Consider the following 24259-nt stretch of genomic DNA (forward strand, 5'->3'; position numbering starts at 1 on the left):
CATAGCCGGCTCCCGACCTCTATGAACGGCAGCTGCGATCCGCGGTAGTTAACTCCTCAGGTGCCGCGGATCGCAGCCACCGCTCATAGAGGTCGGGAGCCGGCTATGTGATTCTGCAGCCAGCTCCCGCCTCCTGTATATGAATGAATGAAAGACTCCTCTTCATTGGTGGCGCAGTGCGCCCCCCCCCGAGCCCCCCAGTATTAATCATTGGTGGCGCAGTGCGCCCCCCACCCCAATGCCGGCCAATAGTAAAAACATTGGTGGCGCAGTGCGCCCCTCCCCCCCACCCAGTATTACTCATTGGTGGCAGTGGCCACAGGATCCCCTCTCCCCTGCTCCTCCGATCGGAGCCCCAGCAGTGTAAGCCTGGGGCTACGATCGGTTACCATGGCAGCCAGGATGCTACTGAAACCCTGGCTGCCATGTTCAGCTCCATGCTGCTGTGTGCACAAAGCACAGAGCAGCAGGGACAGTGTGAGCTCCTATTCACTCTGATAGAGATCTATCAGGGGGAATAGGACAAGGGTTCTAGTCCCTAAGGGGGCTAAAAGTTAGTAAAAAAAAAATAAATACAAAAATATTAAGTATAAATGAAAAAGATTTATAAAAAAAAAAAATACACATTAACAATAAACCAAAATACACATTAACAATAAACATATTAATTTTCAGCAGATTTGTGTATGAATTTTTTTTTTTTCTCAAAAATGAAAATTCCCAGAATATCGGTATAAATTATCGGCTATCGGCCTGAAAGTTCACAAATTATCGGTATCGGTATCGGCCCTAAAAAATCAATATCGGTCGATCCCTAGACCGGACCCTGAGGAAGATTGTGGAAAAGGATCGATTCCAGACCTTGGGGGACCTGCGGAAGCCACCGTGTACAGGCGTGTGCAGGAAATGGGCTACAGGTGCCGCCTTCCCCAGGTCAAGCCACTTTTGAACCAGAAACAGCGGCAGAAGCGCCTGACCTGGGCTACAGAGAAGCAGCATTGGACTGTTGCTCAGTGGTCCAAAGTACTTTTTTCAGATGAAAGCAAATTTTGCATGTCATTCGGAAATCAAGGTGCCAGAGTCTGGAGGAAGACTGGGGAGAGGGAAATGCCAAAATGCCTGAAGTCCAGTGTCAAGTACCCACAGTCAGTGATAGTCTGGGGTGCCATGTCAGCTGCTGGTGTTGGTCCACTGTGTTTTATCAAGGGCAGGGTCAATGCAGCTAGCTATCAGGAGATTTTGGAGCACTTCATGCTTCCATCTGCTGAAAAGCTTTATGGAGATGAAGATTTCATTTTTCAGCACGACCTGGCACCTGCTCACAGTGCCAAAACCACTGGTAAATGGTTTACTGACCATGGTATTACTGTGCTCAATTGGCCTGCCAACTCTCCTGACCTGAACCCCATAGAGAATCTGTGGGATATTGGGAAGAGAAAGTTGAGAGACGCAAGACCCAACACTCTGGATGAGCTTAAGGCCGCTATCGAAGCATCCTGGGCCTCCATAACACCTCAGCAGTGCCACAGGCTGATTGCCTCCATGCCACGCCGCATTGAAGCAGTCATTTCTGCAAAAGGATTCCCGACCAAGTATTGAGTGCAGAACTGAACTTAATTATTTGAAGGTTGACTTTTTTTTGTATTAAAAACACTTTTCTTTTATTGGTCGGATGAAATATGCTAATTTTTTGAGATAGGAATTTGGGGTTTTCATGAGCTGTATGCCAAAATCATCAATATTAAAACAAGAAAAGGCTTGAACTACTTCAGTTGTGTGTAATGAATCTAAAATATATGAAAGTCTAACGTTTATCAGTACATTACAGAAAATAATGAACTTTATCACAATATGCTAATTTTTTTAGAAGGACCTGTATATTCTCTGTGTATAGTGTGTTATCTAGTGTGCCCTTAAGGCGATTAAATATATAATTTAATCTTGTGCTATCTTGTATCTCAATCACGAATCCCCACGTCCGTGTTTCGGCCTAGTAATACTCTACCGCGGGCTGGTTTCTCACCCTATATAATCCCGTTAGCGGACCGGGCTTATATCAAACGAGAAGCTGATGGCAGATACCCGGGCTGAGACAGCGCTGTTTTCACTGCGGCAGTGAAAAGGCTCTCAGCTTGTTGCCTCTCTGTGCCCGCGAGGACAGGAGGTGTCTGTGTAAACTGTACCAAGCTGACCTTACCCGCTCCTCCAGAAGGGCGTAACGTCACGCTTTGGTAACAAGTGACCATACTGCGTCTCGTGAGCTCGACGTAGGTGACGTCAAGCGGGCACGAGGCGTGGTATTCGTCACACCAAGGAACTCTCCAAACAAGTAAGGGACAATGTTGTTGAGAAGTACAAGTCAGGGTTAGGTTATAAAAAAATATCCAAATCTTTGATGATCCCCAGGAGCACCATCGAATCTACCATAACCAAATGGAAAGAACATGGCACAACAGCAAACCTGACAAGAGACGGCCGCCCACCAAAACTCACGGACCGGGCAAGGAGGGCATTAATCCGAGAGGCAGAACAGAGACCTAAGGTAACCCTGGAGGAGCTGCAGAGTTCCACAGCAGAGACTGGAGTATCTGTACATAGGACGACAATAAGCCGTACGCTCCATAGAGTTGTGCTTTATGGCAGAGTGGCCAGAAGAAGCCATTACTTTCAGCTAAAAACAAAAAGGCACGTTGTGAGTCTGCGAAAATGCATGTGGGAGACTCCGAAAATGTATGGAGGAAGGTGCTCTGGTCTGATGAGACTAAAATTTTACTTTTCGTCCATCAAAGAAAACGCTATGTCTGGCGCAAACCCAACACATCACATCACCCAAAGAACACCATCCCCACAGTGAGACACGGTGGTGGCAGCATCATACTGGGGGGATGGGACTGGGAAACTGGTCAGAGTGGAGGGAGAGATGGATGGTGCTAAATACAGGGATATTCTTGAGCAAAACCTGCACCACTCTGTGCGTGATTTAAGGCGAGGACGGAGGTTCACCCTCGAGCAGGACAATGACCCCAAACACACGGCTAAAGCAACACTTGAGTGGTTTAAGGGGAAACATGTAAATGTGTTGGAATGGCCGAGTCAAAGCCCAGATCTCAATCCAATAGAAAATCTGTGGTCGGACTTAGGCTACTTTCACACTAGCGTTCGGGGCTCCGCTTGTGAGCTCCGTTTGAAGGGTCTCGCAAGCGGCCCCGAACGCATCCGTACTGCCCTAATGCATTCTGAGTGGACGCGGATCCGCTCAGAATGCATCAATCTGGCGGCGTTCAGCCTCCGCTCCGCTCAGCAGGCTGCTTGCAGCGTTCAGGTGTCCGCCTGGCCGTGCGGAGGCAAACGGATCCGTCCAGACTTACAATGTAAGTCAATGGGGACGGATCCGTTTGAAGTTGACACAATATGGTGCAATTTTCAAACGGATCCGTCCCCCATTGACTTTCAATGTAAAGTCTGGACGGATCCGTCTGAACAACTTTCAGACTTAGAATTTTTTCTAAACTATAATGCAGACGGATCCGTTCTGTACGGATCCAAACGTCTGCATTATAGGAGCGGATCCGTCTGTGCAGACACCGGACGGATCCTCTCTGAACGCAAGTGTGAAAGTAGCCTTAAAGATTGCTGGAGCAGTTTTTGCAAGAAGGAACGGGCAAAAATCCCAGTGGTAAGATGTGGCGACTGCTCGTAGAGACTTATCCAAAGCGACTTGGAGCTGTGATTGCTGCAAAAGGTGGCTCTACAAAGTATTGACTTTAGGGGGGGGGGGTGAATAGTTATGCACATTGACCTTTTCTGTTATTTTATCCTATTTGTTGTTTGCTTCACAATAAATAAAAAACAAACATCTTCATAGTTGTCGGCAGGTTCTGTAAATTACATGATGCAAATCCTCAAACAATCCATGTTAATTCCAGGTTGTGAGGCACCAAAACACGAAAAAAGTCCAGGGGGTGAATACTTTTGCAAGGCACTGTATCCATCTATCTATCTATATATCGTATCTATAGCAGGGGTAGGCAACCTTCGGCACTTCAGATGTTGTGAAACTACGACTCCCAGCATGCTTGCTCTGGTCTTCTAAGAACTCTCATAGAAATGAATGGCGCATGCTGGGATTGCAGTTTCCCAACAGCTGGAGTGCCAGGGGTGCTGATCCCTGATCTACAGTATCTATCCATCTAGTGTATATCCATAGGCTTTGACTGTACATCCGCTGCGTACTCCTTCCTCGGGGAGCCCTGACAAGTACCGGGGCCTCAGTTGTGCAATGAGCAGCATTCCACAAGGAAGCAGAATTCCCGAGTCGTTTTCTGCAGATGAATGTCTGTCCTACTGGGACCACAGCAATGTCATCATACCGATGCTTCAGATTACAAGGCAGAGCGCCCCCCAGTGATCAGGCTGACCACTGAATCCTGTCCCCAGCTATACGCCCAGTTTATATACGTAGAAGCGTCGTCCCTGCTACCGTCAGGCCAGGTTCACATGGCATTACTGCTGCGTCCTCCCGCTATGCGATTTTACCGCAGTTATCAGACGCTATATTGCTGTGACGAGACATCTAGGCTGTGCTATAGTTTTTTTCGTGCCCTTTCTCTGGCATTTTGTGCCATTTTATTCCTATTGACTTGAATGGGAAAAAGGTGTGAACATTGGTTAGTGCAACTTAAGCCTCATGCACACAACAGTTGTTTTTCTCGGCCTCCGTTCCGTTTTTTTTGCAGATAGGATGGGGACCCATTCATTTCAATGGGTCAGCCAAAAAATGCTGATAGTTCATGCGTTTGTGTTCCGCGTCCGTTGTCAGTGTTTCTCTTTAGCAAAAAAAATAGTGCATGTTCTACTTTTTTCACATTTGCAGACAAGGATAGGCATTTATTACAAGGGATCTGTGAAAAAAAAAACGGATCCTCCAAAAAAAACGGATGCCCCATGTCGTGTGCATGTGGCCTTACTAGTACAGGGATCAGCAACCTCCGGCACTCCAGCTGTTCTGAAACTACAACTCCTTTCACTTCTATGGGAGTAACAAGGACAGCCAAGTAAGTGTGCATGCTGGGAGTTGTAGTTTCACAACAGCTGGAGTGCCGAAGTTTGCAGATCCTTACACTAGGGAAAAGTGGCATCTTCCTCACATTCAGGGCTCATTCAGACGGTCGTATGCTGTTCGCAAAAATCCAGGTCGGTTTTTTTGCGAACAGTTCAAAGCAGCATGTTCGCAAAAAAACGGATTGCATTCCGCATTTTTGCAGACCCATAGAATTTAATGAGGCCACGTCCTGATTTTCACGGACAAGTATAGGAGATGCTTTGTTTGCTTTGCGGCGCCGTGGGACGGAAGAAAAGGGCCCCATAGAAGTGAATGGGACAGCAGCTAAGGCTACTTCCACACTGGCGTTTCGGGGTCCGCCTGTGAGATCTGTTTCAGGGCTCTCACAAGCGGTCCAAAACGGATCAGTTCAGCCCCTATGCATTCTGAACGGATAAGGATCCGCTCAGAATGCATCAGTTTGGCTCCATTGCGCCTCCATTCCGCTCTGGAGGCGGACACCAAAACGCTGACTTACTTTGAAAGTCAATAGGGGAAGGATCCGTTTTCAATTGCACCGTATTGCGTCAGTGAAAAACGGATCCGTCCCCATTGACTTGCATTGTAAGTCAGGACGGATCCGTTTTTCATTGACGCAATACGGTGCAATTGAAAACGGATCCTTCCCCTATTGACTTTCAAAGTAAGTCAGGACGGATCCGTTTTGACTTAGACTTTTTTTTTTAAAAGAATAACGCAAATGGATCTGTTATTAACGGACACAAGCGTTTGCATCGTCGGTGCGGATCCGTCTGTGCAGATACAAGACGGATCCGCACTGAACGCAGATGTGAAAGTGGCCTAATCCGCAAAAAAACGGTTTCGCATTTTTGCGGACAGCATACGGCCATCTGAATGAGCCCATATACAACATTGGTATTCTGGTTACATTGGCACTTTGTGATAAATAAGTGGGTTTTGGGTTGCAGTTTGGGCACTCGGTCTCTAAAAGGTTCTCCATCGCTGGTATATAGAGTATACATATTTCTATATGGTACAGGCTATATTCTATACAGCACATGCATGTTTATATACAACATACAGGATATATCGTTTATATTGTATACAGTGCATATTCAGTATAGGGTGTGAATATTTTTTTGAGACACAGTATATACTGTACTTTATATCACATACTGAGCACAGTATAGGGTACTATGCATATGTACTAATGACGTATATATTTTGTATAAGGCATGCATACATATTATATAAACACAGCCCATACACACTGTGGGGTGTGCATATGTATATATAACGTATACATAGTATAGAACATGTATATTTTATATGTTATATAGCGCACAGTGCAAATACACGACAGGCATTTAGACAAAGACTTGTCTACATTGCATACAAAATATACTGTCCATGTATTTTATATAGGACACACATATAATCTGTATGCACATGCCATATATAAGTATGTATATACTGTCTACCGTGTATGATGTGCACTGATTCCACAGCACAGATTGTGTCCATGTATATATCCATGGCATGTACCAAGGTATGGTGTAGCTCCAGTATAACTGTACGTATGGAGTATATGGCACACACAGTGTACTGTACATGGTGCTATACACAGTATACATTAACCAGTATACATACACCCCATAGACAGTGTATACATACAACCCCGTATATACAGCTATAGATCACACAGTATACATACAGCCCATATACACCAGTGTACTATACATACACCCCATATCCTCCAGTGTACTATACATACACCCCATATCCTCCAGTGTATACATACACCCCATATACACCAGTATACATACACCCCATATACACCAGTGTATACATCCTCCAGTGTATACACACACCCCCTATCCTCCAGTGTATACACACACCCCCTATCCTCCAGTGTATACACACACCCCCTATCCTCCAGTGTATACACACACCCCCTATCCTCCAGTGTATACACACACCCCCTATCCTCCAGTGTATACACACACCCCCTATCCTCCAGTGTATACACACACCCCCTATCCTCCAGTGTATACACACACCCCCTATCCTCCAGTGTATACACACACCCCCTATCCTCCAGTGTATACACACACCCCCTATCCTCCAGTGTATACACACACCCCCTATCCTCCAGTGTATACACACACCCCCTATCCTCCAGTGTATACACACACCCCCTATCCTCCAGTGTATACACACACCCCCTATCCTCCAGTGTATACACACACCCCCTATCCTCCAGTGTATACACACACCCCCTATCCTCCAGTGTATACACACACCCCCTATCCTCCAGTGTATACACACACCCCCTATCCTCCAGTGTATACACACACCCCCTATCCTCCAGTGTATACACACACCCCCTATCCTCCAGTGTATACACACACCCCCTATCCTCCAGTGTATACACACACCCCCTATCCTCCAGTGTATACACACACCCCCTATCCTCCAGTGTATACACACACCCCCTATCCTCCAGTGTATACACACACCCCCTATCCTCCAGTGTATACACACACCCCCTATCCTCCAGTGTATACACACACCCCCTATCCTCCAGTGTATACACACACCCCCTATCCTCCAGTGTATACACACACCCCCTATCCTCCAGTGTATACACACACCCCCTATCCTCCAGTGTATACACACACCCCATATCCTCCAGTGTATACACACACCCCATATCCTCCAGTGTATACACACACCCCATATCCTCCAGTGTATACACACACCCCATATCCTCCAGTGTATACACACACCCCATATCCTCCAGTGTATACACACACCCCATATACACCAGTGTATACACACACCCCATATACACCAGTGTATACACACACCCCATATACACCAGTGTATACATACACCCCATATCCTCCAGTGTAGACATACACCCCATATACACCAGTGTATACACACACCCCCTATCCTCCAGTGTATACACACACCCCATATACACCAGTGTATACACACACCCCCTATCCTCCAGTGTATACACACACCCCATATCCTCCAGTGTATACATACACCCCATATACACCAGTGTATACACACACCCCATATACACCAGTGTATACACACACCCCATATCCTCCAGTGTATACACACACCCCATATCCTCCAGTGTATACATACACCCCATATACACCAGTGTATACATACACCCCATATACACCAGTGTATACATACACCCCATATCCTCCAGTGTATACATACACCCCATATACACCAGTGTATACATACACCCCATATCCTCCAGTGTATACATACACCCCATATACACCGGTGCACACACTATGGCCCCCGCTGGTCACCCTCTGTTCGGTGTATAGAGGACACAGACACAACATTATCACATAGTAATGACAGAGGCGTCCGTGTGGCCCCCGGGGCCCCTCAGCTCGCCTCTCCCGGTTGTCCGGCACTCACCTGGGGGTCGGGGCCGCCTGTGCTCCGGAGGTTGGGGGCGGGGGGAGACTATAGAGAGCAGGGCGGCGGGGCGGTGAGTGCGGCCTCCATGCTTGTCCCCGGCTGCTGCATTGTGGGAGTCTGACCTCACTACCCGCCGACATGGGAGCCGTCACCGACGGTAAGTGGAGGCCCCGCTCCTCCCAGCCCCCTCCCCCGAATCACGGCCCGGCTGCCTCGGTCACTAGCTGGGTACCGGCTGCCGTGAGCTAGGCCCGAAAAGCACCGGGCTCGAGTTATGGCTCGGCCGGGGGACAAGCACTCTGGGCGGCCAGGAAGCAGCCTCGGGTGCCGGCCTTGTAATACATGGGAGGACGGGTCTGAGAGCTGGGGCAGCTAGTCCAGGCCTAATATAATATCATTCATGTAATGGTCCTTATAATAGGGCTGTTATTATTATTATATGAAGTAATATTATTATTGTCTGTGACTCCCACAGGTTATAATGTATATTTGTATATTTGGCTTGTGATGTGACTTCTCTCACAGTAAATGCGCCATTTCCCATAATAATTGGCGAGGGACTCATCGTGAGCTCAACAGAGCGGTCTATCTGTAGACTTCACCTCACAGACCGGATGCCAGTCTCCATCCCAAGATCTCTGCTTGCTGTTGGTGAATGGGAACATCTATTGGTAGTGGAAGATAACTTGGGCGCTGTTCACATTACAGTGTCGCCCTACACTTGACACATGCGCTGTATGTATCTATAGGGCCCAATTACCCAAATGTTGCCAAAAGTGTACCCTTTGGCACCTACGTGTACACCTTTTTTTTTTCCAAACTGTATAAAAAAAAAACATCGTAATTGCCTGCATTCTTCTATACAGAGGCGTCCCACAAAAAACACGTATTGCAGATATGACATTTTTGCAGATGTCGGGGAGGTTTTGCAGCTGAACAACAAGTTTAGGGCTCATGCACGCAACCGTATGTATTTTGCGGTCTGCAAAAAATACGGATGACGTGCGTGTGCATTCCGTATTTTGCAGAACGGCCGGCCCCTAATAGAACAGTCCTATCCTTGTCCGTAATGCAGACAATAATAGGACATGTTCTATTTGTTAGCAGAACGGAAATACAGACATACGGAAACGGAATGTGCAGAGTAACTTCTGGTTTCTTTTTTTTTTGCGGACCCATTGAAGTGAAGGGTTCCACATACGGTCCGCAAAAAAACCCAAAACGGAACGGACACGGAAATAAAACACATTTGTATGCATGAGCCCTTATAAAGAGAAGCACAACTCTTAATAAGGACTCGTTCACACGACTGGGTGTGCCCCACGCCCGTATTGCGGGCAGCGAACAGCGGGTCCACAGTGTACGGGCATCAGCCGTGTGAATTCTGTATCACGGAGGCAGACCCATTAACTCGAATAGATCCGCAGGACACTGTGCGCTTTTGTGGGATTTCTGTCCGTGCCCCCGAAAAAAGAAAGGACGTTTCCTATTTTTTTGCAGTGCGGACCAACTCTTGCAGGTCGTGGATCCTTTCAAGTGAATGGGTCCGCCTTAGGCCTCCTTCACACGACCGTATGGCTTTTTCAGTGTTTTGCGGTTCGTTTTTCACGGATCCGTTGTTCCGGTTTTCGTTTCTGTTCCGTTTTTCCGTTCCGTTTTTCCGTATGGCATATACAGTATACAGTAATTACATAGAAAAAATTAGGCTGGGCGTGACATTTTCAATAGATGGTTCAGCAAAAACGGATACGGAAGACATACGGACGCATTTCCGTATGTGTTCTGTTGTTTTGACTTGAATGGAGCCACACAAACGTGATTTGCGGGCAATAATAGGACATGTTCTATCTTTCAACGGAATGGAAAAAACTGAAATACGGAAACGCATGCGGAGTACATTCCGTATTTTTTTGCAGAACCATTGAAATGAATGGTTCCATATACGGAACGCAAAAAACTGCCCGTAAACAGAAAGAAAAAACAGTCGTGTGAAATGCCTTTTCTTGTCTGTGACTGTGGACCAGAATAGGACATGCTCAATTTTTTTGCGGAACAGAAGTGCGGATGCGGACACATAATGCAGACATGTGAATGGACCCTTAGGGGGGGGAGCCTTGTACGTTTTTTTTTATTCAATGTTGCATTTGTGCACGTATTACTTTTTTTTTTTGTGGAATACTGTGTCATTTCATCCAGCGGGGAAAAAAATGCATACCACGGTGCAAACGCAATGTAATACGGTATCAGAAGGAGCAACCCCCTTTTTTTGCAACAAGAACAAATCTGACACCCTCTACACAGCTAGTGCCGTGCTTTGATGTATCTATAAAACCGCTACCTGTGTGAATGAAAGCTAAGGCACCGCGCACAGGCTGGGTGTTCGACCTCCATTTTTCTAGCAGCCTTCTATTCACTGACAGCAATATTTCTAATTGACACAAGATATTAGGATTTGGCAGAACCCTTCATGGTACAATGCAGTGTCGAGTTGTCTCTCTTACACAGCAATATCCCATAAAGACTCTCAAAACTGGTGCAAAAAATGGTGCCATCGCCCATAGCAACCAATCCAATTCCTGCTGAAGCCAATGAAAAAAAATAAAGCAATCTGGTTGCTATGGGCAACACTGCCACTTTTCCCGTGCATCCGTTATGGTAACCCCAATGTGGGTAGACTGGGATTACCACGGCAGATACCACTTCAGTTTCTGACGACTCCGAACAGACTGCGGAGCGCGCGAACGTTGTGTTCTCCGGAAGCTGAGCGTGTCCTACGTCGTACACTTTTGGCGTGTCCGTGTGATCCTGACATCTAGAGCAGGTGTACGACACATGACATTAGTAGCTGCCGTCCTGACCGATCAGGGGGTAAGCACAGGGGTCGCCAGCGACGATCTGAAAGGGACAGAAGAATTACATAACGAGGCGCAGAAACATGCAGCTCCGTAAATCCCAGGGAACTCGTTTAACCCCTTAAGGACCACCACTGCGCCTTTGTGTGGCAGCCTTTATTTACAGTGCTGTGGTTTAATGGCGTTTTAGAATAAGCCCTGCCCGGGTGCTCCGTGCCACCCTGTAGCGGGTGCTTGGCTGTCTAATGAGATCCGAGTTTCTGCTCAAATAGCTGGGATTAGAGTAACCTCTAATCCTGGCCTTTTAACACTTTCCGGTCAAGACGGACTGCGGTATGATTAAAGGGAACTCCTCAGTTTGATTAGGTTACTGGGTTTCTCGGTGATGTAGTCGGGGACCCCTGTGCAGTCTGCGCTGGGGACCAAGAAAGGACCCCTTGACTGTACGGTAAGTCGGCTGTTCCGGCACTATGACAGAGTTGGCAAAAAAAACCACAATAATTTAGTATAAAATACATTTTCTTGCACATGTATAGTTAAAAAAAACATTCAGTAAGGCGCCCACACAAGTGTAATAACCTGAAGAATTAGCGGGCTAGTCACTGTGAAAGATGAAACGATATAAATTACACCATAACATGTACCCCCTCGCATCAGAAAAAATACTATTTCTCCCAAACAAAACAGTGTCTGGTAACCGTTTTGTACCAAGATTTAGGCTACATACACACGAACGTATTTTGTTCCGTTTTTATTTTAATTTTATTTTTTGCGGACTGGATGAGGACCCGTTCATTTCAATAGGTCCACAACAAATGCGGCGGGCACACAGTGTGCTGTCCGCAGCTGTACGTCCTTTCCGTAGGCCTACAAAAAAATATATAGAGCACGTCCTATTCTTGACCGTTTTGCGGATGAGGATATCTATTGTTACAATGGATCCGCAAAAAAACAGATGCAATTCGGATGCCAAAAGGACATCATCCGTATTTTTTGCAGACTGCAAAATACATACGGTCGTGTGAATGTAGCCTTAAAGTTACATCCAAAGTGTAGAAGCTAAGCTTTCCATTGAGACCCCCACCGATCACTAGAATGGAGGTCCCGCAGTCCATGGACTGACGGTCGCACGTGCATTCACTCTCTATGGGACTGCCTGAGGTAGCTGAGTGATTAACTTGACTGCTGCTCCATTCATTCAGGGCACCCCCTGTTCTCATCATGGTGGGGGTTCCCGCAGTCATCCTCCCACTGATCAGATCCTTATCCCTTGACTGTGGATTGGGAATACATTTAAAGGTGTTACCCAGGATTTAATACTGATGGCCCATCCTCAGGGTAGGCTATCGGTATCAGATCGGCGAAGGTCTGACTCCCTACATCCCTAGCGCTGATATGATATTGATGGCCTCTGCTGAGGATAGGCTATCGGTATTAAAATCCTGAACAACCCCTTTAAGGCCCCAACAGGTCTGGTCATTAAGGGGTTAAGGTTGGCACCTTGATAACTTACTTCTTTTCTCTATTCATTTTATGTTCGTTTGGCAGATGAAGTTATCCGCAAGCGTCTTTTAATCGATGGCGATGGTGCCGGCGACGACCGGAGAATCAACCTTATGGTTAAAAGTTTTATAAAGTGGTGTAACTCTGGATCCCAGGAAGATGGGTAAGAGGTCTACTTTGTGCTTCTTCTATGGTCACCCCTGCTATGTTATCATTAGGGATCAGTGAATCGACTTCGGATGAAACATCCAAAGTCGATTCGCATGAAACTTCGTTCTAATACTGTATGGCGCAGAGAAGGAGCTCCGTACAGCAGGGCTTGACAAATTTCCTCGGAATCTAGGAGCTAGCTAAAAAAGTTAGGAGCCAGGCGGAGCCGCGTCATAAAGCCCCTAGTAGGTGCCCCCATAGTGCCCCCCCCTCCACTTCTCCATAGAGCCCCCCCAATAATGCTGTATACCATGTTACATATACCGCCGCTCCGTCCCCGGACCCTATTGACTATAATGGGGACGGGGGTGGAGCTCCGGCGCAGTACGGCAGTTTGCGGTGAGAGGCCGCCGGACTAAAAAGTTGGACATGCAGTACTACCATGCACTGCCGTGCTGCGCCAGAGCTCTGCCCCCATTATAGTCAATGGGGACGGAGCGGTGGTCCGGCGAAACAGCGGAAGGACGGATTCGACAGGGTGAACAGCCTGCCAGATCCGTCCTGCCGCAAGTGTGAAAGTAGCCTTAGTTCTATAGATACTGAATGAGATAGAAGAAGGTATGCCTTTAACATAGATCTCCTTGAGAAGCCAATTTGATCCTAAAGGGTTAATTCAAACTGTAATCTAAACTGTGTCCTGTCACTTAATCTTATCACTGCTGCAAAAGCATCAGCCTCAGTGTAACCTGTTCTAGAGTCTGACTGACGGCTCTTTTAACTCAAAGAATCGAATGAGTCAGATCTTTAGATTCTTTTAACCTGAGACTCATTCGATTCTTACTTAGGCCTCTTTCACACTTGCGTTGTTGGGATCCGGCATGCACTTCCGTTGCCGGAGGTGCCTGCCGGATCCGTAACAACGCAAGTGTACTGAAAGCATTTGAAGACGGAACCGTCTTCCAAATGCTTTCAGTGTTACTATGGCACCCAGGACGCTATTAAAGTCCTGGTTGCCATAGTAGTAGCGGGGAGCGGGGGAGCGGTATACTTACAGTCCGTGCGGCTCCCCGGGCGCTCCAGAATGACGTCAGAGCGCCCCATGCGCATGGATGACGTGATCCATGTGATCACGTGATCCATGCGCTTGGGGCGCCCTGACGTCACTCTGGAGCGCCCGGGGAGCCGCACGGACGGTAAGTATGCTGCTCCCCTGCTCCCCGCTACACTTACCATGGCTGTCAGGACTTTAGCGTCCCGGTAGCCATGGTAACTATTCAGAAAAAGCTAAACGTCGGGTCCGGCAATGCGCCGAAACGACGTTTAGCTTAAGGCCGGATCCGGATCAATGCCTTTCAATGGGCATTGATCCCGGATCCGGCCTTGCGGCAAGTCTTCAGGATTTTTGGCCGGAGCAAAAAGCGCAGCATGCTGCGGTATTTTCTCCGGCCAAAAAACGTTCCGTACCGGAACTGAAGACATCCTGATGCATCCTGAACGGATTACTCTCCATTCAGAATGCATTAGGATAATCCTGATCAGGATTCTTCCGGCATAGAGCCCCGACGACGGAACTCTATGCCGGAAGACAAGAACGCAAGTGTGAAAGAGCCCTTAGACTCCTCCTGTACTTGTGTCAGTGACTCGGGCTCAGAGCTGCTAGTGCTTGCCTCGCCTCAGCTCTGATTGGTTGGTGGGCGGGGAGGGGAGGGGCTGGCAGAAGCAGCTTCCACTCTAGGATCAGATTACACTCCTCCCGAGCCCCGCCCCTCCCTGCTGCCAGCTTCTCTGCTATTGTGTGCTGTGACGGAGCTGTTTCACACGGTGCTGCTTCCGGACAGAACGGCAGCTCCGCACCCATCGCCCGGGCACCTTTGAAAACGGGCTGACAAATACCCAAGCGCCAGGACTAAATTCCTGGTCGCCATGGCGACCTGGCGCCTGGGATTTGTCGAGCCCTGCCGTACAGTATTAGAATGTATTGGCTCCGCTGAGCCGGAGTTATTACTTCGCGAAGACTTTGCATAATAACTTCAGAAATTTATTTATACTGTAAAAAAACATTTCCCGAACTCTGGTTCGGTTCCAAGGGACCACTTGGAGTTCGGGAAATGTTTTTTTACAGTACGTCCCATAATTTCTGAAGTTATTACCCGAAGTCTCGCGAAGTAATAACTCAGACTCATCGGAGCCAATACATTCTAATACTGTACGGAGCTCCTTCTCTGCTCCATACAGTATAAGAACGAAGTTTTATGCGAATCGACTTGTTTCATCCGAAGTCGATTCGCTCGTCACTAGTTATAATGTAAATTCTTAAGATTGCGCAGTCAGATTCCCGTGGCATTGCCTGGACCTGAGGGGTAACTCCTATGAACTGCCAATTTGGGAAACTGCAGCAGTTAAAGGGGTTGTGTGACAAGGCACTCGCTAATGTATTGTGATTGTCTATATTGCCTCCTTTGCTGGCTTGACTCATTTTTCCGTCACATTATACACTGCTTGTTTCCAGGGGTTGCGACCACCCCGCAGTCCAGCAGCGGTGGTCGTGCTTACACACTCCTCTAACGGCCAGGACTGAATTGACAAGCTATGGATTTCAAAATCCACACTGCTGGTCAGTGACCACATGTGATACGCGATGTGTTCATGTGGCCTAAGGGAACTGCATAGAAGCCTATTCCCTAGTACAGGGATCAGCAACCTCCGGCACTCCAGCTGTTCTAAAAAACTACAACTCCCAGAATCCTACTTTCGAGAACAGCTGTGTAAGTTTGCATGCTGGGAGTTGTAGTTTCACAGCACCTGGAGTGGCGAAGGTTGCTGATCCCTGCCCTAGTATATCCACAATGCAAAGCTACGGTTGTACACGTGTCTCTTCTGCACTTTGCTTTGCTCCACATGTGGTACCGTACTGCCATATTAGATTCATGCATTATCTGCATCTGGGTACAGTATTATGTCGGCACACAACTCTGCGTTTGTCCACTTCAGAGCCGTAGTATGGCCGTAGTCTAAAGGCTTGTACTCGAGAAATCTCAGAAGACGTTACAGCCGTCGATTCTTACACGTCGCCCCCTCTTATTCCACAGATACTCCCAGTACCAGCGCATGCTCAGCACCTTGTCTCAGTGCTCCTTCTCCATGGGGAAGACGCTCCTGGTACATGACATGAACCTCCGAGAAATGGAGAACTATGAGAAGATATACAGTGATATTGGTAAGTGTTCTATAGGTAGAAGTGTGATAATGGCTGATATTTCAGGCAGACTGAATATGGAATCATCTCATAATATTACTACTGTCCGCCTACAATCACATGGCAGGTTGCGGCCAGGAACCGCCTGTGTTCTGCTGAAGGGTTTTCCAGGCAGTCCCAGGGGGTTTAAAACTTACTATCTTCATCGTAAAGCGCCTGACGCTAGAACCACTCTTTCCAAATGCAATATTCCATTAGGAAAATACCATTTATGCAGATGGATATGTGTTCTTTAAGGGTAGAACATTGCATTAAAATGCCCCCACTGATCATAAGGTTTTCCCTACTTACCTTGACTTGTCCAGTCGGGACTCCTGAAAGATAAAGCCCCTTTAACAAGATATGGATTCCTCCCCTGGCTGAAATAAAAGTATTAGTGGTGAGTACTGAGGTCAGGTTTACCATAGAGCTCATTGGTCCCTATTGTGATAGAGGTGCTCACTGCCTCCACCTTGTGGTCAACACTGCTAACTGCATCAGAAATGAAACGCTTGTGCATGGGAAGGGGCCTTTGTCCATAGTCATACACAACGGCACACTGCCGGATCGCCATCGACTATAATCGGATCTGATGGGGATCCAGCTGGTTCCTGGCATAAACGCGGGCTTTCTGCCGGACAAGAAGTACTGCATGCAAGGGTGAGGGTTTTGGAAAATGGCAAAAATTCTAACATTTTGGAGCAAAACTGGACTTCTGGCAAAATTTGCAACTTTTCTAAGCCAGAAAACTGCCATAGAAGCATGATATTTACCAGTATGTATGTAAAATTACTATATGGCTCTTGCTTAAGAGCCTTTGTTGATATTCTGTGCTGTTTGCTATACTTCATAAGGCCTCATACACACGACTGTAGGCGGCCCGTAAGCAGTGGGTCCGCAATATACGGGCACCAGCTATGTGCACACCGTATCATGGATGGATCCGCAATCCAGGAGATGCGATGCGGAACTGAGACACAGATCGGAAGCCCATGGAAGCACTAAAGAGTGCCTCCGCACTGCTAAAAAAAAAGTAGTGCATGCACAACTTTTTCGTGGTGCTGACTGTCGGATGTGGATCAAGTGAGTGGGTCTGCATCCAAAGACGGCGGGGACACAGTCGGTGCCCGTGCATTGCGGACAGCAGCATGGGCATGGCCGGCACACGTGTCCTGTGCATGAGGCCTCAGTCATCTTTTCTTGTTAGGCAAATCTTTTGTGCTGTCCCCATAGAGGTCCTGCTCATGTCCATAAGATACATATCTCAGTCTCCTCCATTCTGACACACTGCACCTGCACTAAACTCCCAGCAGTGCAAGCGCTGATGGCAGGTGCAATGTATTTGAATGGAGGAGACGTGACATGGAGAAAATCTAACTGATCACATGACCCTCCATCAGCAGCCATCTTATGGACAGGACATCTGTGTGGACAGCAAAAAAGACTTGGCATACCTTTATAAAATATCGAAAATGGTACAGAATTTCAACAAAGGCTATATTAGTAAGTGCCATAAAATCATCTTACAAACACATTGGTCATCAGTAATCAGAAAGTGGCCAACCCCTTTAAAGGGGTTGTCCGGGTTCAGAGCTGAACACGGACATACCTCCATTTTCACCCAGGCAGCCCCTTCATTTGAGCATCGGAGCAGTTCATGCTCCGATGCTCTCCTTTGCCCTGTGCTAAATTGCGCAGGGCAAAGGCATTTTCTAGAGTTCTGGTGCCATAACGGGCACTCCATGGGGCTGCCAGGCGGAGGCTTCCGCCCAGCTGTGAGCCCAGTGATGTCACCGGCAATGATGGGCGGGCTTTTGCGCTGCCCTAGCCTGTAAAGCCGGTGACGTCACTGAACATACTGCTGGGCGGAAGCCTCCGCCCGGCAGTGTTTTATTGTGAATAAAAGATCCCTTGCCCTGCGCGATCCAGCGCAGGGCAAGGGAGCGCATCTGAGCATGAAATGCTCCAATGCTAACATCAGGGGGGCTGCCTGGGTGAAATTATGGGTATGTCCGGGTTCAGCTCTGAACCCGGACAACCCCTTTAAATTAACACTAAACCTTTAGTCTAGAAGTTCAGAAGATTCCCAGCTCCCATCATCATTACTTTATCTCATATAGCTCCTGTTCTGGGAGCCTCCAGATACATCTTCTTGCATAGGTTTGTATCATGTCTGTAGTGATTTTTATGTGCTGTCTTCATGTTTTGTTCTATAAAATAGGATCTAGAACTCTGACGTCCATTTATTTCCAGTTTTAACCAAATGTCCCTTGGTAACATTCTGCTTATCCTCCACATGCAGAGAGCAGCATTGCCGCCGCACATGAAAAAATTGCTGAGTGTAAGAAGCAGATATTGCAAGCCAAACGCATCCGGAAAAATCGTCAAGGTACAATAACATGTAGGGGTTTAGCATGCCTTTACTGTAAAGCTGGACTTAGATGTTAGATGTCTAGGGTGTATAGGAGCAGCCTGGCCGTCCGCCGATGTCAACATTACTAGTCTAGTATTGCTCAAATTAAATGCGCATCTAGCAATATCTTATCCCTTCTGACTGTGTAAGTAAACATGCATGCTCGGCCGATCTAAGTGTATAGGCTATGGCTGACTGATAGTGAAGGTGTATGGGCAGCTTTAGGTGAGGGTGCTGTATTGCCTTCTTTCTTTAATGCTATATTATATATAAATGGTTTGATTTTATTTTTTTATAGAGTATGATACGTTGGCCAGAGTCATTCAACATCACCCGGATCGTCATGAGACATTGAAGTACGTACTCAGCATCCAGATAGGGCTTACCTTTCCTGTCTAAGTAATTTAAAGGGTATTTTAAATTTTTGCAGGCTTGCTGTTATTATTTTTATTTTATTTTTTTTGCTCCAATGCATTGAAAATAGAAAAAAACCTGAACAAATTCTGCAGTTGTGAGTTTTTTTTCCTAACCTTCAGACAGTAGAAAAGCGACAGATGAAGGAGACTAACACATGACTACAGGAACAGACTACACAAAGGGTTTGTAGTCTGTAACCATGGAGACATGTAGCTTTGTATAGGAGCTGCATTTGAAAACACAGAACTGTTAGATTTTGTTTATTTATTTATTTTAGATGGATTGGAACAATAACAAATAGTTGCATAAGGCTACTTTTACAACTGCGTTTTGCTGTGCGGTTTTGAGATCTGTCAAAGGATCTCAAATCCACAGCAAAATGCTTCAGTTTTCACCCCATTCATTTTCGATGGGAACAAAAGTGAATGAACTTGAACGGAGTGCATCAGAATGCACTGCGTTCCGTTTTCTTGCAATCCCATGACAAACACAAAACCGCTGCAAGCAGCGTTTTTGTGTGCGTCATGGGATACCTAGCAAAGATGGATCCGGCATTAAACGCAATGTAAGTCAATGGTGCTGGATATGTTTATTCGGACGCAAAAAAAACAACTGATCCGGCGCCCATTGACTTACAATGGTTTTAGTGCCGGATCCATCTTGTGCATTTGAGAGATAATACAACCAGATCCGTTCTGAACGGATGCAGACGGTTGTATTATTGACCAGATGCGGTTTTGCTGATCCCCTGACGGATCCAGCAAAAACGCAGATGTGAAAGTAGCCTAAGTGCAGATACCAATTACTTGTCGTGTATATGATAAGTGTGACCGTGTCATGCATCTTCGTGTGGGTTCCGTTACAGGCAGCTGGAGGCTTTGGACAAGGAGCTGAAGCAACTGTCTCACACCAAGGAGAGTGTAGAGGATAAGGTGAGATTGTGCACTTGGAATGTGCGTCTGCATTAACATAGAAATTATATATATTATTTGGAATTGAATCTGTAGTGGTAGGCAAACTGGGATCAAATGCTGTCAGGACAGTGACACAGAAGCCCATCTCAAACAGGTCTTTGCCTTTTCTTTATTTGGTTGCACAAACTAAACATTATGCAGCCTTTACACACAGGCCTCAAATACAGATCAACCAGGAAAGCCAGAACATGTCCTATTCCTGTCCGTTTGGAAACAAGGATAAGACATTTGTATAGAAAATGGTGGTATGCACACAGGGGGGGGGGGGGGATCCGTGTTTTGTGTGCGTATATATAATGTATATAGCCACCTCCTTCCCGCTGTTGCAACTTGGGGATCTTGAATTTTGACCAATCTGATTGTAGTTTGTAGAGCTCAAATGTATGTAATATGATTAACGCATATTATTTACTCACATACGTGTCATGTTATGTTATAAAAACCAGTGCACTCACATTTCCCTCTCCCTTTCTCTAGCTGGAGCTAAGGAGGAAACAGTTCCATGTTCTGCTCAGCACCATCCATGAGCTTCAGCAGACACTGGAAAGTAAGTATGTACAAATCTAGTAATCCTTAGAGCATCTGGCCAATCCTTATTGGAAAACTCCACATATTTTACTGCTTTTTAATTATTAAGAACAGTGCATTGTGGTAGCGTAGATGAGTTACACAGTGATCGGCACAAGGATTTCTAGAAGGAACTGGAGTAAGTCTTACTTTGTCCTTGGGTGTGAACAGAGAAGAAAACGACGGATGAATAAAGGAAAGTGCTTACAAACTTGCTCACCTTTTTGTGTTGATTATAACTTGATCATTTCCAGATATTGGCGTTATCCTTGTTTCATGCTGACCCTTGAGTCCTGGGGTAGGAGGCAATGTCGCCCTCTGGTGGTGCAATATGTTTTAAGTTGTTGCTTGATTACAAACCACACATAGTGACTCTTAGTTCTGCCATCGTATGTTTTTCAATTGGTAAAAAAGGATATTCCCATATTTTATTTTTATGTTGCGGTCTCTACGGCCAGTCCTCTCTGAGAATGTCACATTTAGGGATCGACCGATATTGATTTTTTTAGGGCCGATACCGATAATTTGTGAACTTTCAGGCCGATAGCCGATAATTTATACCGATATTCTGTGAAATTTCATTTTTGAAAAATCTGCTGAAAATGAATATTTTTATTGTTAATGTGTATTTTTTTTTTTTTTTTTTTTTTATTTTTTATTTTAAATCTTTCTTTTTTATTTATACTTAATATTTTTTTTTTTTTTTTTTTTTTTTTTTTTTTTTTACTAACTTTTAGCCCCCTTAGGGACTAGAACCCTTGTCCTATTCACCCTGATAGATCTCTATCAGGGTGAATAAGACTTTACACTCTCCCTGCCGCTCTGTGCCCTGTGCACACAGCAGCATGGAGCTTACCATGGCAGCCAGGGCTTCAGTAGCGTCCTGGCTGCCATGGTAACCGATCGGAGCCCCAGGCTTACACTGTTGGGGCTCCGATCGGAGGAGGAGGGGAGAGGGGACCCTGTGGCCACCAATGATTAAAACTGGGGGGGCGCACTGCACCACCAATGTTTTTAATATGGGGGTGGGGGGCGCACTGCGCCACCAATGTTTTTAATACGGGGGTGGGGGGGCGCTCTGCGCCACCAATGATTAATACTGGGGGGCTTGGGGGGGGCACACTGCACCACCAATGAACATAAATCTCTCATTTATTCATATACAGGAGGTGGGAGCTGGCTGCAGAATCACATAACCGGCTCCCGACCTCTATGAGTGGTAGCTGCGATCCGCGGCACCTGAGGGGTTAACTACCGCGGATTGCAGCTATTGCTCATAGAGGTCAAGAGCCGGCTATGTGATTCTGCAGCCAGCTCCCGCCTCCTGTTCAATTTGAATGAATGAGTAAGTCAACCTCATTGGTGGCGCAGTGGCCACAGCCCCTCCCCTCCCCTTCCCATCTGTCTCTTCATTGGCGGCAGCGGCAGCAGCAGCAGCATCACAGGGGGAGGGAGACACTGCTTCCTTCTCCCCTGTGCTGCTGAGGGAACACAGAGCGCTGAGAGCAGCGCGATCTGTGTTCCCCATACGCTATCGGTATATCGGCAAAATAGATGCCGATACCGATAACTGTCAAAATCCTGAATATCTGCCGATAATATCGGTAAAACCGATAATCGGTCGATCCCTAGTCACATTAGATGTTGGCTATAAATCATTGTGATGACACAATTGGAGATAATCCTGATGTCCTACTACTACGTGCCTACAGCTCCTGTACAGACCTGTGTGTCTTTATGGTTGCAGGCTGATCCTGCAGTCATACTCCCTTCTATCTGTCCACTATTTCTTGCTAATTAAAGAGGTTTTACGAGACTTTTATCCTGACGACCTATTCTCTGGATAGGTCATCAGTATCTGATCTGTGGGGGTCTGACACACGGGATCCCTGCTGATCAGCTGTTTGAGAAGGCACCAACGCTCTCAGTAGCACAGCTGCCTTTTTGCTGCTTAGCCTAGGTAATGTGACATCACGGTTATCTGTCACGTGGCCTAGTCACAGCTCAGCCCCATAGAAGCGAGTGGGCATGAGCTGCGATACCAGGCACAGCCACTATCCAATGTACGGCGCTGTGCTTGGTGAGCTGAGAGAAGGCCGCGGTGCTACTGTGGTGCCTTCTCAAACAACCAACCAATTGGGGGGGGGGGGGGGGGGGGTACTGGGTGTCATTTTCAATATAGATGAATAAAAAATGGTTGCAAAAGTGTCTGTAGCCTAAGATGTGTCATTGGTGGTGTGTTGTCCTCTGGGACCCTCACAAATTCACTATTTTTCCCAGCAGAGTGCTGGGCAGGGAACTGCAGCACCGCTCCATTCAAGTGAATGGGGCCTGACCAGGGACACTTATAGGGGAACGCCGTATTAAACCAGTGCTGCATCCCGCTTCATTCTCAGGGTTGGGGGGATCCCAGACTCGCTACCAGTCATAAACTAATGGCATATCCTAGCAATATGCCATCATTTTAGAAGCCGGGAGTAACCCTTTAATTTTCAACTCTAAACATATAGTGGTTTTGCTATAGATGGTTCCTTATCTTGTTTTATTCTCTTTTTTTCCCAGATGACGAGAAACTGGCTGAAGAATCTCAGGATTCCCAAATGGAAACCAACACTCAGTAGTACAGGGCTTAAACCACTGGAATGGGGACCTCGCTCTTTTTCTTACAGAAGTATACCTAGTGCAGGACCCGAAGGGGCTTTACACGACTTGGTGTTCTTTGTGTCATGCTGCACCCCCTCAGGCCCTGAATTAGGCATTACACAGTGTATCTGTTTTCCATGGTATGTTCCTTTAAATATATCTTGAGATGAGCCTGAATAATTGGTAAGCTGTGCCAGGTCAGCGCACTGTTCTGGTATATAGGACATTGTGTAGACACCCCACATACACCATTCAGTCAGTAGTGTTCTTTGTTATTGTTTTGTATGCCTCACAATAAAAGTCTTTTTAATATATTCTATACTTCTCACATTCATAGTGAGGATATGTTTTATTTTTCATCTTCCTTCTAATTTAGAATTTGTAAGGCCTCATTCACATTCGTTTTTGGCTTTGTATTCTGTCTGCGAGGAGTAGCATGTTCACATGATCTGACTGCAATCTATGGGGACATTTTGGAATCGCTGTTTAAAGTGAACTTCCAATCAGGGGCGGATTGAGAACTTAAATTGGCCCCGAAAAAAAAAAAAAAAAAAAAGCTAAAAGTGGCCTCATATTGTAGGTGAGTCCAAATTGACAGAAGACTGGGACAACACAAGTAGATGTGGCCAGAAAACCGTAGTGCAGCACAACATACCGCCCCAGCAGAACAAAACGCCACAATGCAGAACAAAATGCCGCCATCCCCGCTGCAGTATTCAACTGTATAACGCTCCTGAACACAGCAATACAGCTGAATTCTGGAGGGCACCTCCAGCCATGTGCAAAGGATCTGCTGAAAGCATCAGATCGTTATATAGCAGGCAGCTCCCTGGGCATCGGCCCCCTGTGAAGTTTCCCTGTAGGGTCTATGGTCAGTCCGCCCCGGCCTCCAGTTTTGTAGAGAAATAATTATAAGGCAGGAGCGTGCACAATAATCCTTTTACTAAATACGTTGTATGGCAGATTCTGTCCATGCTTTTG

The 24259-nt window shown here is 46.6% G+C and overlaps 2 protein-coding genes across 2 annotated transcripts in view; one reads left to right on the top strand and one right to left on the bottom strand.

Annotated features, from left to right (window-relative positions):
* ATXN7 (ataxin 7) overlaps positions 1 to 8646 on the bottom strand; it is a 120837-nt gene extending 112191 nt beyond the window's left edge. Inside the window, exon 1 of the mRNA XM_040408620.1 lies at positions 8522 to 8646. The gene's annotated coding sequence lies outside the window, so the exon portion shown is untranslated. The remainder of the gene's footprint in view (positions 1 to 8521) is intronic.
* Positions 8559 to 23558, top strand: THOC7 (THO complex 7). Its single transcript, XM_040408621.1, has 8 exons — positions 8559 to 8681; positions 12925 to 13042; positions 16119 to 16246; positions 18567 to 18653; positions 18976 to 19033; positions 19960 to 20026; positions 20546 to 20615; positions 23198 to 23558. The coding sequence occupies exons 1-8, from the start codon at positions 8663 to 8665 to the stop codon at positions 23254 to 23256; spliced, it is 606 nt and encodes a 201-aa protein (XP_040264555.1). The 5' UTR covers positions 8559 to 8662; the 3' UTR covers positions 23257 to 23558.
* The last annotated feature ends 701 nt before the right edge of the window (positions 23559 to 24259 follow it).

Source organism: Bufo bufo, chromosome 9 (genome assembly GCF_905171765.1).
Source record: "Bufo bufo chromosome 9, aBufBuf1.1, whole genome shotgun sequence".
NCBI classification, from domain to species: domain Eukaryota; kingdom Metazoa; phylum Chordata; class Amphibia; order Anura; family Bufonidae; genus Bufo; species Bufo bufo.

Bases quoted from the DNA above. Each gene is read 5' to 3' on its own strand.
- THOC7 (XM_040408621.1), top strand. The intron at 13,043-16,118 runs GTAAGAGGTCTA...CTTATTCCACAG, and splicing joins TCTGGATCCCAGGAAGATGG to ATACTCCCAGTACCAGCGCA. The intron at 16,247-18,566 runs GTAAGTGTTCTA...CTCCACATGCAG, and splicing joins GAAGATATACAGTGATATTG to AGAGCAGCATTGCCGCCGCA.